This window comes from Ochotona curzoniae, unplaced genomic scaffold (genome assembly GCF_017591425.1).
Source record: "Ochotona curzoniae isolate NIBS_2020 unplaced genomic scaffold, NIBS_Ocur_1.0 contig_605, whole genome shotgun sequence".
Lineage (NCBI taxonomy): Eukaryota > Metazoa > Chordata > Mammalia > Lagomorpha > Ochotonidae > Ochotona > Ochotona curzoniae.
The window spans coordinates 1,306,203-1,322,844 of record NW_024466491.1 but is presented as its reverse complement, the minus strand read 5'-3'; the positions used below and the strand labels follow the sequence as shown (position 1 = coordinate 1,322,844).

General features: G+C 59.9%; 1 protein-coding gene across 3 annotated transcripts; it reads left to right on the top strand.

Moving 5' to 3' along the window:
• Positions 1–2,510: 2,510 nt before the first annotated feature.
• Positions 2,511–14,720, top strand: RASAL3 (RAS protein activator like 3). 3 transcript variants are annotated; one of them, XM_040990437.1, is made up of 18 exons: positions 2,511–2,590; positions 2,758–3,085; positions 6,431–6,549; positions 7,047–7,125; positions 7,219–7,280; positions 7,539–7,609; positions 8,018–8,144; positions 8,229–8,327; positions 8,687–9,235; positions 9,531–9,675; positions 9,899–10,043; positions 11,338–11,574; positions 11,673–11,874; positions 12,029–12,147; positions 12,634–13,027; positions 13,164–13,321; positions 14,054–14,117; positions 14,219–14,720. In XM_040990437.1, the coding sequence occupies exons 2-18, from the start codon at positions 2,770–2,772 to the stop codon at positions 14,348–14,350; spliced, it is 3,018 nt and encodes a 1,005-aa protein (XP_040846371.1). In that variant the 5' UTR covers positions 2,511–2,590; positions 2,758–2,769; the 3' UTR covers positions 14,351–14,720. The 3 variants fall into 3 exon arrangements, with proteins under 3 accessions (XP_040846371.1, XP_040846370.1, XP_040846369.1); XM_040990436.1 differs by having other exon boundaries at positions 8,009–8,144; XM_040990435.1 differs by having other exon boundaries at positions 8,009–8,144; positions 14,051–14,117.
• The last annotated feature ends 1,922 nt before the right edge of the window (positions 14,721–16,642 follow it).

The window sequence follows — 16,642 nt, the reverse complement described above, 5'->3', positions numbered from 1 at the left end:
AAGAACAGGCAGGGCTGCCATGCCAGCCTTCAACGCTGACCTTCCGTGTCGGACAGCCCATTTCTTCTCAGGCAGGTGCCCCACTTGCCATCTAGCTCCCTGTTCATGGCCAAGGAAAAGAGCAGAGAATGGTTCTCAAGTCCCTGGGTTCCCTCCAACGCACTTGAGAGACCTCGAAGAAGCTCCAGGTTTCGGACTTTGTCCTGGACCAATCCAATAAGTTGGAAGCATTTTTTCAGCCTTTCTTGGGCCCTGGACAATGGCTCCATTAGCTAAATCCTCACCTTGCAAGCACTGGAATGTCACGCGGGCACCAGTTCATGTCCCAGCTGCTTCACTTGTGGCCTGGGAAAGCAGTGGAGGACAGCCCAAAGCCTTGGGACCCTGCACCCACATGGGAGAGCCGGAAGAGGCTCCTGGCTCCTGGCTTCAGATCAACTCAGCTCTGGCTGTTGCAGACAACCAGGAGATAGAGGATCTTTCTCTCTGTCTCTCTATCTCTCCATAAATCTGATATGCCTTTCCAACAAAAATAAATCTTAAAAATAAAACTCTCATTAATTAATTGATATTTTATAAGTGAAATTCACAGTCCTGGTACAGTAGTCTACTGGCTAAAGTCCTCACCTTGCATGCACCAGGATCCTCTATGGGCGCTGATTCGAGTCCTGGCTGCTCCACTTCCCATCCAGCTCCCTGCCTGTGGCCTGGGAAAGCAGTGGAGGACGGCCCAAAGCTTTGGGACCCTGCACCTGCGCGTGGGAGACCTGGAAGAGGCTCCTGGCTCCTGGTTTCAACCTGGCCCGACCACAGCTATTGTAAGCATTTTGGAAATGAATCAACCCAAGATCTCTCTCTCTCTCTCTCTCTCTCTTTCTCTCTGTGTGTGTGTGTGTGTGTGTGTGTGTGTTTTGCTGGAGGGGGATGTCATCCCTCTCAAATAAGTAAATAATAAAACATTTTTTTGGAGAAGTGGCATTCCAGAATAAATCTGCTATTTTTTTTTTTTTTTTTTGCACCACAATACAGAAATTCTTACGGGTTCGTGTCTCATCATCCACATTTTCCGTGAACTTTGTAAAGATCCTGAGTATGCATGAATTTCAAGTTTTTTTGCAGCAAACTTTAAAAAGCGTTTACATGTATTCTTCTTATGTGAGAAAGCAGAGAGATAAGGAGAAGTCTTAGCCCTTGGTTCAGTCTCCCACTGTCCACAGTAGCTGGGTCTGGGCCAGACAGAAGCCAGGAACCTTCCAGGTGACCCCAGCCTTCCAGGTGAATGGTGGGCACCCATTCACTGCTGTCTCCCAGGGCAGGAAGCTGGACTTGTAGAGTGGGCACTCATGCTCCTTTGCATAAAGATGTATTTCGTTGAAAGACAGAGGAAGAGAGAGAGGGAGAGAGACAGAGAGAGATGTACTGTACAGTGGCTCACTCCTTTGATGCTCACACAGCCGGGGATGGGCCAGGGCAAAGCCAGATGCCTCAAACTGCATCCTGGTCTCCCCCATGGGTGGGTGGCAGAGGTCCAAGGATTTGGACCATCTTCAGCTGGTTTTCCCGGTGCACTAGCAGGGAGCTGGATTGGAAGCAGCTCTGGGATTCAGAGTCGTTGTTTGATCTCTAGTGCCACCACGTAGCGCTTCCCCAGTCAGTGCCTTACCTGCAGCACCAAACACCCTCCCCACCCCGCCCCCCCCAAAAAAAAATATTACTTTCACGTGAGAGTCAGTGTTGCAGAGAAAAAGAGAGAGCGAGAAAAAGACAGAGATCTCCCACCCGCTGGTTCACTCCCCAAACCATCACAACGGCCGGAATCGAACTGACCTCAAGCCAGGAGCCAAGAGCCAGGAGCTTCTTCCAGGTCTCCCATGTGGGTGCAGGGGCCCAAGGACTTGGAGCATCCTCCGCTGCTCTCCCAGACCACAAAGCAGGGAGCTGGATGGGAAGTGGAACAGCCAGGACTGAAACTGGTTCCCACAAGGGATTCCGGAGCTGCAGATAGCGGACAAGCTTACTATGCCACCACGCCGGTGCCTAGTCCCTATCTTTTAATTGCATTCTGCACAAATCCACGGTGAGGTGCCTTCTCGTGTGAAGGTGATGACCCGTTCAGCTGTGGTCACATGCTTGGCAGTGTCTTCCATTAGGGCTTCAGGAAATCCAGATGGTACTGGATTGATGGTACTGATTGATGGACATGACGTGTCTGTTGGGGAAAAACAGAAGACCCAGGCAGGGAAAGAGCAGTACCAGGTGGCCATGGTAGACGGTGCCCAAGAGGGCTGAGAGTTCTAAGCCCATGTCCATTGCGCAGAGGGCAGATGAGGCTCAGAGAGAGAAAGAGAGAGAGAGAAGCAGGTGCAACTTCCTGGTCCCAGTGGGGGACTGCGCTTGGTGTCAGACGTCAGCTTTGCCACCCCCATCTTCCCTCCCCTCATCCTGCCCCCCTGCTCTATGCCCTCCCAGCCTGGCTGCGAGGTAGGGAGGGCCAGACAGGGTCACGTGGCCTCGGAGCACCCACAGCGGGAGGAAGCCAGGGTGCTGAGCTGACGGCTGCTGGCTGCGGGGGGATCTTCAGAGACACCAGGTAAATAAGGCAGCCCGTGCATGTGGCACCCCTTCCTGCACCCCTCCTGCCCCGGCGGGGCTGGGGTTGGGGGGAGGTTGGAGCATCTGGGAGTGGGAGGGGAGCTGGACGAGGGCAGCCTTGCGGGCAGGCACTGGGCAAAGCTGTCTGCCTCTTGTGCCTCCCAGGAGCACCCCGCCATGGACCCATCATCGCAGATCCAGGACGCCCAACCGCCACCGGCAGAACCGACACCACTGATGTCCTACCGCTGGCACACAGGGGACAGGGGTGCTGGGAGCTCTCGCTGGGCCCGCCTGGCAGGCTGGGGAAGGGCATTAAGCCACCAAGAGCCCATGGTTAGCAGCCAGCCAGCCCCTCGCTCCCTGTTCCGCCGGGTCCTGTCTGCGCCCCCCAAAGAGTCCAGGACCAGTCGACTCCGGCTCTCCAAGACCTTATGGGGAAAACAGAAGAACCCACCACAGCCACCGCCGCCGCTGGAGCCAGACACCCCAGGTAGGTGGCTCCCTCCAAGCCCTTGAACTTGGCCGGATGCTTGAGTGGTGTTTGCCTCTCCAAAGGAGCATCAGCCCCTAAAGAGACAGGAAGTTGTGGCGAGTGCGAAAGCCCGGCAGGAAGTAGCTGGGGCCCAACTCTTCCCTCTTCACCCCTCTTAAGAGGGGCTGACAGAGTAGGTAGCTGATCTGTGGGCAGGGGATCCAGCCGGAGCCACCGCAGTTCCCGCCAGAGGTCAAACGGCTCTTGGTGCCCTGCTGGGAGTCTCCTGGGTCGATCCTCTGCTTCAGCCTGCTTCTGAGCCTCTCCATCTGCTTCACCAACCTCCTGGAGCCTCAGTTTTCCCCATCAGGGAAATGGGAATTACCAGCTCCGCCTTGAAGGAGGTGCCACTGCATGCTCGTGCCAGGCCCTCCTTTAGACAGCTGGCACTCCGTGCCCTGTGGAGTTCACAGAATGAGCGAGGGAAAGGGGGGAACGAATGAATTAATGAGAAAGTGACAGCTAGACAGGGCCAGCACATAACAGGATTTCAGTGTTGGCATTCCACATGGGCGCCAGTTCAAGTTCCAGCCACTCCACTTCCAATCCAGCTCCTCCTGTTTATGGGCACGCAGCGAACAATGGCGTTGGTCCTTGGGGTCCTGCACCCATGCGAGAGACCCAAAAAGAAGCTCCTGGCTCCTGACTTTAGATCAGCCCAGTTCCAGCCATGGTGGCCATTTGGAGAGTAAACTTGTGAATGGAAGACCTTTCTGTGTCTCTGTTAAAAAAAAAAAAATGTAAAAAGAAAGGAAGAAAAGAAAAAAAAAGTGAGATGCAATACCAAAGTTTATGCAGGGAGCTCAGACCGAAGGGCCAAGGATGCGACAGGATTGAGAACCTGGGGCCCTGGGTAACATAAGGGACCCCTGTGTGCAGGGGAGTCACCTCTATTAATAATGCTAGGAGGCCAAGGGCTAATTCCAGAAGAAACACTGTCATTCTCCCATCCACAGCTCCTTCATGAAGAAGTCTGTATTGAGAGGCCAGTTCGCATAGAGCGGACACCTCCATCCTGGCAGGCTCCGGTTCAAGCCCCGGCTGCTGCTCCACTTCAGATCCAGCTCGCTGCTATTGTACCTGGGAAGGCGGGGGGGGAGGGTGATGATCCAAGGCCGTGGACCTCTGCACACATGGTGGAGCCCCAGGAGAAGCTCTTAACTTCTGACTTTGGCCTGGCCTAGCTATGGACATTCCAGCAGCAATTTATAGACATGGAAGATTCTCTCTCTTTCTTTCTCTCTCTCTGAGATTCAGAGCGACCAGAGAGCTTCCATCTGTTGGCTCATTCCTCAACAGCCAGCACTGGGCCAGGCTGATGCCAGCAACCGGGAACCCCAAACCCCAGCCAGGATTCCCACACGGCTGGCAGAGACCCCAGGGACTTGAGCCATACCCTTGACTCCCAGCGAGCGCCCCAGCAGAGAGAGAGAAAACCCAGGGATTTTAACCCACTGTGTTCAGGGATGCCAAACAGCGGCATGTCCCATGGCACCAAAGGCCCAGCCCCATGCTCCCACTTTGCAGCCCCGTGGATGCCCACAGCCGCCACCAGGGTGTTAGTGACTGCCAAAACCCCAAGGATGCAGAGGGCGCCCATTGCCAAGCACAGATCCACTCCTCAGCTGCCCAAACCCCTCCCATGGCTCTCTGATACCCCCAAGACAAAACACAGCTCTTGCAGCTGATACCCACGGCCTCTTTTCCCTTCCTGACTCATAGCCCCTTGCTTAAGGAAGCGACCATCCCCAACTCCCAAACTTCCTTCATTTCCTTCTCCAACTTTGAATCCATTCCATCGTAGATCATCTGTTTACAAAAAAAAAAAACAGGGGGGGGGCCGGTGGCGTAGCCTAGCGGCTAAAGTCCTCGCCTTGAACACCCCGGGATCCCATATGGGTACCGGCTCTAATCCCAGCAGCTCCACTTCCCATCCAGCTCCCTGCCTGTGGCCTGGGAAAGCAGTGGAGGACGGCCCAAAGCCTTGGGACCCTGCACCCACGTGGGAGACCTGGAAGAGGTTCTGGGCTCCTGGCTTCGGATCGGTGCAGCACCGGCTGTTGCGCTCACTTGGGGAGTGAATCATTGGATGGAAGATCTTTCTCTCTGTCTCTCCTCCTCTCTGTATATCTGACTTTGTAATAAAAATAAATAAATCTTTAAAAAAAAAGAAGAAGAAGAAAAAAACATAGCTCCTGTCCTTTAAAAAAAATAAACCTTTCTCTTAATTATTGGAAAGGCAGAATTATAGAAAGAGAGAAAGAGGAAAAGTCTTTCACCTCCTGCTTTACTCTCCAAATAGCTCCCAGTGGCCAGGGGTGGACCGGGCCAAAGGAAGGGGCCAGGAGCTTCACCTGAGACCCCCACAGGGGTGGCGTGTGCCCAAGCACGCCAGCCACCTTCCTTTATTTTCCCAAGCACAGTGGCGGGAAGCTGGATTAGAAGCGGAACAGCTACAACTTAAACCAGTGTCAGTACAGGATGCTGGCATTTACCCACCACGCCACAGGACAGGCTCCTCCTGTCCTTTGTACAATGTTTTAAAGATTCATTTCCTTTTATTGGAAAGGCAGATATGCAGAGAGAGAAAGAGAGACAGAAAGATCTTCCACCCATTGGTTCACTTCCCAAATGGCCACAATGGCTAGAGCTGAGCTGATCTGAAGCCAGGAGCCAGGAGCTTCTTCCTCCAGGTCTCCCACGCGCAGGTGCAGGGTCCCAAGGCTTTGAGCCGTCCTCCACTGCTTTCCCAGGTCACAGGCAGGGAGAGCTGGATGGGAAGCAGGGCCACCGGGACATGAACCAGCACCCGTACAGCATTCCAGCGCGTGCAAGGCGAGCACTTTAGCCTACTGTGCTGGGACCCTTTTTTTACATTTTATTTTTTTAACTGTTGGAATTGTCCACTGTTTTGGTTACAAGAGGGAGTGTTTGGAAACAGTCATGTGGCTTAGCGGACTAAGCCTCTGCTTGAGGTGTCAGCATCTCATGTTAGCAGCAGTTTGAGTTCTGGCTGCTACACTTCCAATCTAGCTCCCTCTTAATGGCTTGGGAAGCCAGCAGAAAATGAGCGGAGTGCTTGGACCCCTGTCACCTGTGTGGGAGCTCCAGCCCTTTGGATGACTTTCAAAGGATTGCATGAGGTGTTTGGTGCCCAGTATGGTGGGCACATTGTCGCTGAGTGCCAAGACCCAGGGTGAGGCATCAATTGGCCCAAGGTCAACACAGCCTGATCTGGCTCTGGGCGGGTGGCACCAAGGAGGGACTCAGAGGCTTCTTAATGTCTCCCCAACTTCTTCCCAGAGCCGGAGTCCACCACCCCCCAGATTCCTGAGGCACCCACACCTGATGTACCTGTCTGGGACATTGGCAACTTCACTCTGCTGGATGGAAGGCTGGTGCTGCTTGGAGGGGAAGAGGAGGTGAGGCCCGATTCCTGGGCAGGAGCAGGGGAGGAGGGCAGAGGTGAGGTGAGAGGGAGGATGAGGGGCAGGTCCCTGGGCAGGCAGAGGGGAGGAGAGGAGAGGGGATGAGGAGAACAGAGGTGAGGTGGGAGGGAGGATGAGGGGCAGGTCCCTGGGCAGGGAGTGGAGGGGAGAGGAGAGGGGAGGAGGAGGACAGAGGTGAGGTGGGAGGGAGGATGAGGGGCAGGTCCCTGGGCAGGCAGAGGGGAGGAGGAGAGGGGAGGAGAAGGGAGGAGGAGAAGGGAGGAGGAGAAGGGAGGAGGAGAGGGGAAGAGGAGGACAGAGGTGAGGTGAGAGGGAGGATGAGGGGCAGGTCCCTGGGCAAGCAGAGGGGAGGAGGAGAGGGGAGGAGGAGAGGGGAGGAGGAGGACAGAGGTGAGGTGGGAGGGAGGATGAGGGGGCCAATTTCCACTTCCCCCTTTGCCACAAACCTCCCCTTCTCTCACTGCCCACAGATTCCTCGCCGGTCCCGCGTGGGGAGCGCCAGCTCCGAAGGCAGTATACAAGCCGCCTTGGGCAACTTCAAGGATCTGGGTGAGGGTGAAGTTTGGGGGAAAAGGAGGGAGCCAGGGCCTGGCACATCCTCCCAGGAGGAGTCCACTTCCCAACCTTCCCTCCTGCACACAGATCGGAGCCTGGGAAAGACTGAGTCAGAGTCTGCCAATACCAACCAAGTCCACAACGTGCGGGTGAGAAGCAAGGAAGGGTGACAGCGAGGACAGGCAGGGACCCCTGGGTGATGTGGGGGCAGCAGAGCGCCCGCCCTGTGTGCCCTGTGCCACCGACGGCTTTCAGGAACGGGATCTGTTGGCTGTCCCGATTACCCCAGGAATGCAGCCTCCACCACGTGTGTCCCCGGGGCCAGCAGGACCCTCTAGGACATGTCTCCCAGGGGATCGAGGGATGGAGGGAGGGAAGGACACAGCTGACCTGCTTTCTCATGGCAGGGGCTGCTCAAGAGGCTGAAGGAGAAAAAAAAGGCCCGATCGGAGGCAGGACCCGGTTCCTCTCGGGATGGGTAAGAGGGAAGGGCTGGGAACAGGGTGAACCACAGCCCTGGCTTGCAAGGGGAGTGAAAAGGGACCCTTAAACTGAGCCCTGGAGAATAAAGAGAGGCAGACGGTCCCTGGGCCTAAGTGGGGAGCGCTGGGCTAGACAGAGAAGCATTCCAGCAAGTGCAAAGAGTCTACAAGTAGCAACAACAACAAAAAAAATGCCAGACTTGGACCTCCGGGGTTGGACAGATGGAGCTACATCAAGGGCTGGACTAGGGCCAAGTCGCCGGGTTAAATTTCCCCCTGGAACAGAAAAGAGTCGGCGTGGCTAATTCAGTGGACATTCCTCTCTCTCGTTGGGGTTGTGGGCTGCCTGGAAGAGCGCAGCAGTGACCCCTTGCTCCAACCCTTTCCTCCCGCAGGCCCTCCAGGTCCCCCAGTGCTCTGGGCTCTAGGGAATCCCTGGCCACACTCTCCGAGCTGGACCTGGGCGTCGAGAGGGACGTGCGAGTGTGGCCACTGCATCCCAGCCTCCTGGGGGAGCCGCACTGCTTCCAGGTGGGTACAGGTGTCCTATGCAGGGCTGAGGGAGGGCCCCTTTATGGCTCCATCCACCACACCTGGGAACCCATCTTCCCAAAGGTCACATGGGCAGGCGGCAGCCGCTGCTTCGCGTGTCGCTCCGCAGCACAGAGAGACCGCTGGATCCAGGACCTTCGTCGGCAGTTCCAGCCCAGCCAGGTAATTCCTTCATGCCTCCTTCCCACCTGCTTTGGAGAGGACTGGACGCGGGAGACCTCCCGCCCACAGCCAGGACCCCCGTCCCTGCCACTCACCGGGAACCTCTTAGACTCCCCCCCTGCCCACCTGATCTGGCTCTCGCCCTGCGTGCATGCCAGGCCGGCCGCTCCTTTTCTCAAGTGCTGGGCTCGGATTGGCACAGACGCCGAGTTCCCCACTCCGCGGCCACTCTTGCAAACCCCATAGATAAGCTGGGCTGGGCGCAGCCACCTGCAGGACCCCCGTGACCTCACCATCGGCCCAACTACGTCCGAAACGCGCCCCCTCTGGTCTCCCACCCCCTTCACCTCCTACCACAGGATAACGTGGAGCGAGAAGAGACGTGGCTGAGCGTGTGGGTGCACGAGGCGAAAGGGCTGCCCCGGACGCCAGCGGCGACAGCTCCTCCAGGAGTGCGCGCCGAGCTGTGGTTGGACGGCGCCCTGCTGGCACGCACGGCGCCGCGGGCAGGACCAGGTCCTCTCTTCTGGGCCGAGCGCTTCCACTTCGAGGCGCTTCCCCCGGCGCGTCGCCTGTCGCTGCGGCTGCGTGGCTCGGGCTCGGGTGCCGCGGCTCTGGGCAAAGTGGCACTGGCGTTGGAGGAGCTGGGCGGACCAGGCGCACCAGCCGCCGGTCTGGAACGCTGGTTCCCACTGCTCGGGGCACCGGCTGGAGCGGCGCTTCGGGCACGGATCCGCGCGCGACGCCTGCGGGTGCTGCCGTCGGAACGCTACAAGGAACTGGCGGAGTTTCTCACTTTTCATTACGAGCGGCTCTGCGGGGCGCTGGAAGCTACGCTGCCCGCTCAGGCCAAGGAGGAGTTGGCAGCCGCCATGGTGCGCGTGCTGCAAGCCACCGGCCGGGCTCAGGTGAGGCTCCCCAGATGGGCAGGAGGCGGAGAGGGGCGGGCGGGCGAGGGGCGAGTTGGCAGCAGGGGCGGGACTTGAGATGCACCTGTGACCGGCTAGAGGCGGAGGGGCAGGTCTAGGCATCACTGCTGGGGCGCGCAGTTTCACCTCTGAAAACTTTGAGATTGTTCCGCTGAGAAGTTTAACAACAGCTCAGACCTCGCAGGCAGAGCAGGCCCGTGGCCCGCGGTATGTAAGACACACTCAGGGCGCTGAAATTTCCTAGTTCATGTTCTGTGCCCGGCCCGACCCCCAGGCTTTGGTGACAGATCTGGGCACCGCGGAGCTGATTCGCTGCGGGGGCCGTGAGGCGCTGCTGTTCCGTGAAAATACACTGGCCACCAAGGCCATCGATGAATACATGAAACTAGTAGCCCAAGATTATCTCCAGGAGACCTTGGGTGAGCTGAGGGGGAGGCGATCCCAGGCATGCTGGAGGAGGAGACCTGGGGGGAGTCTGCAGCTAAATTGGATTCTGAAGGGATTGGGGGACTTTGGGAGGTAGGGACCATCCTGGGAGCTCCCGGGGCTGGCTAAGATGACTGGAGAGATGAAGTCGGGGCTGGAGCAGACCAGAGTGAATAGGGTGGCTTCTAACGGGCTTCTCTGACTGCTGGGCTACAGGGCAGGTCGTGCAACGCCTCTGTGCCTCGACGGAAGACTACGAGGTGGACCCCAGCAAGTGTCCTACCCCAGAGCTGCCCGAGCGCCAGGCCAGGCTTCGGAACAGCTGTGAGGAGGTCTTCCAAGCCATCGTACACTCCTACGAGTGAGGATCAGCTCCAGGTCGAACCTGGACTCCCTACACCCCCCCGCAAGCCCGGTTAGGGTGCTCAGATGAAATTCAGGATGGAAGTGATGCAATATTTCACATATACTAAGACAGTGATTTCCTGTTGATCAGAAGTTCAAGTTGACCAAGATGGCCTCAAGTTTCATATCTCTGACATGCTAATAGCCTCGTAACTCAGTCCGGTGGCTTGTCCCCCTAACCACAGGCAGACCCGTCCTAATTAACACAGGTTCCCAATCCCATGACCCTGACCTTCAGTGACCCTGCGTGTCACATCCCGTACAACTGATCATCCCTCGAGTCCTAGTCTCGTGAGGTTAATGTGCATATCCAACCGTACGTGGCTTGGACTTCTGATCCTTTGAGGCTTTGCAACCCTCACCCCATCCAATGCCAGCTCCACCGCTGGGGTTTCTTGCAGCATCGTGGTGCAGCCATGCAATGCCTCCTGGACTGGGTAGCCAGGGCTGCGGTGGTGGGCACAACATCCAATAGTTTAATCCAGACGCCTCACCTCTGTCCCCAGGTAGCCCTGCAACTTCAAAGTAATACTATCCCAGATTCCTTAAGATATCTATTTTTAAAAAAGATTTATTCATTTTTATTGGAAATCAGATTTACAGAGAGAAGGAAAGACAGAGAGAAAGATCTTCCATCCGATGGTTCACTCCCCAAGTGGCCAGGAGCCAGGAACTTGTCTCCGGGTCTCCCACGCAGGTGCAGGGTCCCAAGGCTTTGGGCCATCCTCCACTGCTTTCCCAGGTCACAGGCAGGGAGCTGGAAGGGAAACAGAGCAGCCTGGACACGAATCAGCACCCATATGGGATCCCAGTGCATGCAAGGCAAGGACTTTAGCCACTAGGCTATCACGCCAGGCCCAAGATATTTATTTTTAAAGATTTGTTGATCTTAAAGGCAAAGAGAGAGAAAGAGGAAGAGGAGACCCTTCACACACTGGTTCATTCACCCACATTGCCACAGCAACCGAGGCTGAGCCAGGCCAGAGCCAGGAGCTCCAGCTGGGTCTCCTACATTGGTGCAGGGACCTGAGGATTTGAGCCATGCACTATTGCTTTCCCAGATGCATTAAGAGGGAGCTGGATCTGAAATAGAGCAGCCAGGACTCCATCCAAATCGGCATCCATATGGGATGCTGGCATTGCAGCTGTTGGCTAACACCTGCCCCGGCCCCTGACCTTTAGGACCTTGGCCACCTATGACCTTCACGTCCCTAAGCTCCTGCCTCTGACCACTGCCCCTTCTGCCCTAGCTGGTTCCCAGCAGAGCTGGCCACCGTGTTCTCCAGCTGGCGAGAAGCGTGCAAAACCCGCGGCTCCGAGGGGCTGGGCCCCCGCCTGGTGTGTGCGTCACTGTTCTTAAGGCTCCTGTGCCCTGCCATCCTGGCACCCAGCCTCTTTGGCCTGGCACCGGAGCATCCTGCCCCCTGCCCGGCCCGCACCCTCACGCTGATTGCCAAAGTCATCCAGAACCTCGCCAACTGTGCCCCGTAGGTGATGGGGGAGCTGGGGAGGGAATGATGCTGCCAGGGGCATGGGGAGGCTGGCCAGTGGTCCAGATGACTCAGCCAGCCTGGGCCTCACACAGGTTTGGTGAGAAGGAGGCCTATATGGGCTTCATGAACACTTTCCTGGAGGACCACAGTCCAGCCATGCAACGCTTCCTGGACCAGGTGGCCATGGTGGATGCAGACGCAGCCCCCGGCGGTTATCAAAGCAGCGGCGACCTGGCGCTCCAGCTGGCTGTCCTGCATGCCCAGCTCTGCACCATCTTTGCTGAGCTGGACCAGGTCTGAGTTGAGAGTGTTGCCGAGGAGGGAGAGGATGGATGGAGGGAGGAGGCAGAGGAGGGAGGGATGGAGGCAGAGGAGGGAGGGATGGAGGCAGGCTGGCCGCACAGCCAATCACTCGCTTAGCATCCTCTCTGCCTGCCCACCTCTGCAGACCACCTGTGACAGCCTGGAACCCCTACCCACCATCCTGCGGGCCATCGAGGAGGGCCGGCCCGTTCCTGTGTCTGTACCGATGCGTCTCCCACCGCCCCCTGCCCAGATCCAGTCGAGGTAACCTCTAGTCTGATTGACAGGGCTGGAGTGGGAGGTGAGACAGGGATGGGGGCAGAGCTCAGACTGGACTCTGAGGAGGGGACAGGGCACAGGTTATGGATTCCAGGGACACCCGTGCGGACCAGGTCACATCTAATGGACAGGGTCATGTTTGGGTTCAAAGATCAAGGACCCGTTGTATTAGAAAAGAGGTGACAACAGCGTAGGTTGAAGGTCACAGATTGGTGAGGCGCTAGAGATCAAATCCAAGGTCAGATCCTTTGGTCAAGGTCCCATGACACCAGAGGTCAGGGTAGAGATACGTCAAAGGTTCAATTGAAGTCACATCAAGAAGTTAAGTACAAGGGTGATTAGGTCAAAATGCAAGCTCATCAGAAACAGAGTCGCATGGGTTTCAAAGACCAGAATTAGGGGGTTGAGGAGGGAGGGAAGTCACCCCAGGAGCTCTTCTGAGATCAGAACTTTTCCTCCCGACGCCCTCAGTCTGTCCTCAGGGGAGAAGCCCGGCTTCGTGGCACCCCGAGACCTTCCAAAACACACCCCGCTCATCTCCAAGAGCCAGTCCCTGCGCAGCTTCCAGGGCGCCGGGAGCTGGACCCGGCGGCGACCAGACGAGGACCGAGGAGGTGCACGGAAGCCGCGGACCGTGCAACGCACGCAGAGCGTCCCTGCCCGGCGCCCTGCACGCCGCCGCCTGTCTGCGGGGCCCCGGGTGCGCCCCAAGGACTCCCTGCGCTCCGGCGCTGCGCCCCGAGGACGCCCCTGGACCGGAGCCTCCGCCTCGCTGCCTCGCAAGCCGTCGGTGCCCTGGCAGCGCCAGCTGGACCAGCCGCGGGATCGAGACCAGACACAGAGCATGCAGCGACCGCTGGGCAAGGTGCAAGAGACGCAGAGGGGCGGAGGGGGCCGCTCCCGGGGTCTCAGGCCAGAAGCATGGAAGGGTGTCCCCTTGCCCACCCACCACCCAGGGCAGCTGGAGGGGGTCTCATGACAGCGGGTGTTGTCTTGCACAGCTGGCGGAGCTGCAGGGTGAGGTGGCAGCGCTGCGCGAAGAGCAGAAAGCCCTGTCCCGCCTCGTGGAGTCCCTGAGCACCCACATTCGGGCGCTCACCGAGCAGCAGCAACAGCTGCGGAGCCAACTGCAAGACCTGAACTTCAGGCTGCGCGCAGGGTGAGCTCAGGGTGGGCCTGCCTGTCAGTCATGCCTGGGCCGGCCACGCCCCGCACCCGTCAGCCCCGCCCCCTTCGCTGACCACGCCCACAGGGTGGGCTTGCCTGTCAGTCATGCCTGGAGGGGACACACCCCGCCCCGGGTTAGCTTAGCTCCGCCCCTCCACTGACAACGCCCCCTGGGAGGGTCTGCCTGTCAGTGATGCCTGTCAGCCCTGGCCACGCCCCCCGGTTAGCCCCGCCCCCTGGGAGTCCGCCTGTCGGCTCGGCCACGCCCCCTTGGTTAGTCCCGCCCCCGGGAGGCCCCGCCCCACACTGCGCCTGCCCAGCTTCCCCTGTGGAGAGGCCAGGCCCGGCCACGCCCCCGGTTAGCCTCGCCCCGGAGGCCCCTGCCCAGCCCGCCCTGTGGAGAGGCCAGGCCCGGCCACGCCCCCGGTCAGCCCCGCCCCCAGGGTGGGCCCGTCTGTCAGCCTGGCCACGCCCCCCTCTGTTAGCCCCGCCCCGGAGGGCCCTGCCCAGGTTTCCCTGTGGAGCGGCCAGGCCCGGGCAGTGCCAGCTGGACCAGCCGCGGCACTGCCCAGTGCAGGCTCCGACCTGGCCCTAAGCTCCCAGAGCTCTGGATCCCTTCACAGGCCCTCTAGGCCCCGCCCTCCGGTCCTCCGCGGCCCCGGGTCTCCCTTTAAACCTCCGATCCCCCACCCCTCTGGGCCTGAACCCTCCATTCCCCCAGCAGGAACTCAGACTTGGACCCAGAGCACGAGCTTCCGAGCAGAGAGGGCCACAGGCTGAAAAGTCTGGTGAGATGTCCAGCCTGGGACAGGTCGGGCTGGGGCGGGTTGTCCTGAAGATGGCTGGGGTGCCACCCTCCCCATGGCTGCTGCCTGCCTGCCCCTCACAGGAGCACCGCCTGGCTGAGATGGAAACCCTCCAGGCCCAGATGGGGGCCGCCATCCAGACCCTGCAGCACTCGAGGACGCCCGGCCAGCCCCTGCCCCTCAAAGTGCCCTGCCTCAATGGAGACACCACCTGAGACGGGCATGCATCAAAGAGGAGCGGGTGCGGCTATCCGTGCTGACCTCCCTGGCCCCCAATAAAAAAAAAAAAAGTATTGTCAATTAGAGAGTGCCTGCAAACTCCCTTCCTGAGCTTTCTCGAGCTTTTCCCTGTCCTTGGAGGTCTCAGGGATGGAACAGCAGTAGTAGATGCCCACCCAGGGGTGGGACCCGAGCCCTCCACCCCCCCTGGCACCCGGGATGAGGGTCTGGGAGGCAGCTAGAGGACCGCATGCGGATGGGGGTACGCCGAGGGGTAGCAGCAGGTGGCAGCGTTGGCTGCCTCCACATCAGCCTGGCAAAGGCTCAGCTCACGCCAGGAAATAAAGAGGTGAATGAATTGCCTAAGCAAGCGTGCCCAACCGACAGGACGATGTTTGGCATCTCACTCGCTCTGGGCAACAGGAACATAGCGGCCACGGTTGGGGGGAGGACACACACACACAGATCTGCAATGCGTGATGGATGGATGTTGGTGGTGGTGGTGGTGGAAGGATGGTGTGGGGATAGCTGGGGTGCTGTGGGCATCGGGCAGGGGATGGTGGGTTGCTTGGTTGGATGAAGCGGTGGGGAGAGCGGTAGAGGGATGGGTGATGGGTGGGCAGGAGGTGGTGGTTGGCGAACGGGTGTGGGTGGACGGATGGGACAAGGCCACAGGCTTTTGGTGGACATGGGGACCGGTTGGTCCTGGGGGGATGGGTGGGCAGTGTGAACGACAGGAAAGGAGGGAGCAGTCTGGTGGTGGGGGTGGGAGATGGGGGGGTCGTTGGAAGGCGACTGCCTGGGGAACAGGACAGTCCTTGATGGCTTAGCAATGACTTGCACTGGAACTTGTCTCCCACTCTTGTACCAATGAAGTGGGGGGGGGCATGATGAAAAGTCATTGGGGTCTTAAGGGCGAGGGTGTTGTCATGGCAACAGAGCCTCTCCCACCCAGCCCCCCCGTCACACACACACACACACACACACACACACACACACACACACACACACACACACACACACACACACACACACTCCAGCCGGGCGGGCCCTTTAAGAGTGACCCGGTCGGGGCCACTCCCAACATGGCGGCGCGCCCGCCGGGCCGCCCCCCGCCCCCCTGGGGTGGCGCCCCCAGACCTCCCCATCATGGCGGCGCGGCGGGGCTGTCGCGTTGAGGTCACGGCGGCGCGCCGGGGGGGCGGGGCGGCGCCGGGGGTGTAGGTGGTGGTGGTTGGGGGGGGGTGGGGGAGAGCGATTTAAAGGGACAATGTCCCCCGAGCGGTGGTGGAGGAGGCGGCGGCGGCGGCGGCTGCGGAGGCCGCGGCACCGGCACCGGGAGCGGCCACGGCGGTAGCTACGGCAAGCGACGGCCGCACCGAGGAGGGGAGCTCCTGAGCCCCGGCGCCCAGCCAGCCGGGGGCGGCGCCGCCTCCACACCCCCCCACCCCCGGTGAGGTCCCGGCCCCGGCCTGGGGGAGCCCACGGGCGGGGCGGAGCCGGAGCAGGGGATTGAGGCGGAGGGGAGAGGAGGAGGAAGAGGAGGAGGAGGAGGAGGAGGAAGAAGAAGAGGCCCGGGACCGGGGCCGGGACAGGCGGGGGACCCCCCGGGGTGGGGGGGCGGGGCGGCACCTCTAGGGGCGGGGCCTGGGCGGGGGCGGGGCCGTGCAGGTGGAGTGGGGGGTCTTGGGGCAGGTGTCCCCCCCCCATCCACCTACCCACCCACACACCCACCCACCCACACACCCACCCACCCTCGGCGCGTCACGCGGGGTCTCCCGCCCCGAGGTGCACGGGCCCCGGCCCACCCTAGGGGTGCGCCTGCACGGCAAGCAGCACCCACCTCTGCGACCCCCGAGTGTGTGTGTGTGTGGTGGGGGGACGTCTGAGCGGGAGCCCCCTCTTCCCACGCTGCCAAAGTGCTCCGAAGTTGCGGTCCCGACCGTTCCCCCCACCACCACCACCACCACCTCCCTCCGGGCAGTGCCCACCCGGTGGGCACCTGCAAGGTGCTTCCTGCAAGGCCTGGACAGGGACCACTCTCCACCACCTTCCCCCCTACACCGTCAGGACTGCTGGCCCAAGAATAGGGGGTCACCCTGGGAGGCTCCCCCCCCCCCCAGGCTCCCCAGGGCAGCGCCTGAAAGCAGGCCTGGAGTCCCGGCCCCGCCCCGGTTGCCTGGGCCCGGCCTCCCCACCGACTCCCTGGGGAGGGCGCCTCATTCCTGCCCTTCACTCTCTGCCGTTACCTTGAAGGTATTTATAGGGTGGCTAGGATAGCACCCCCC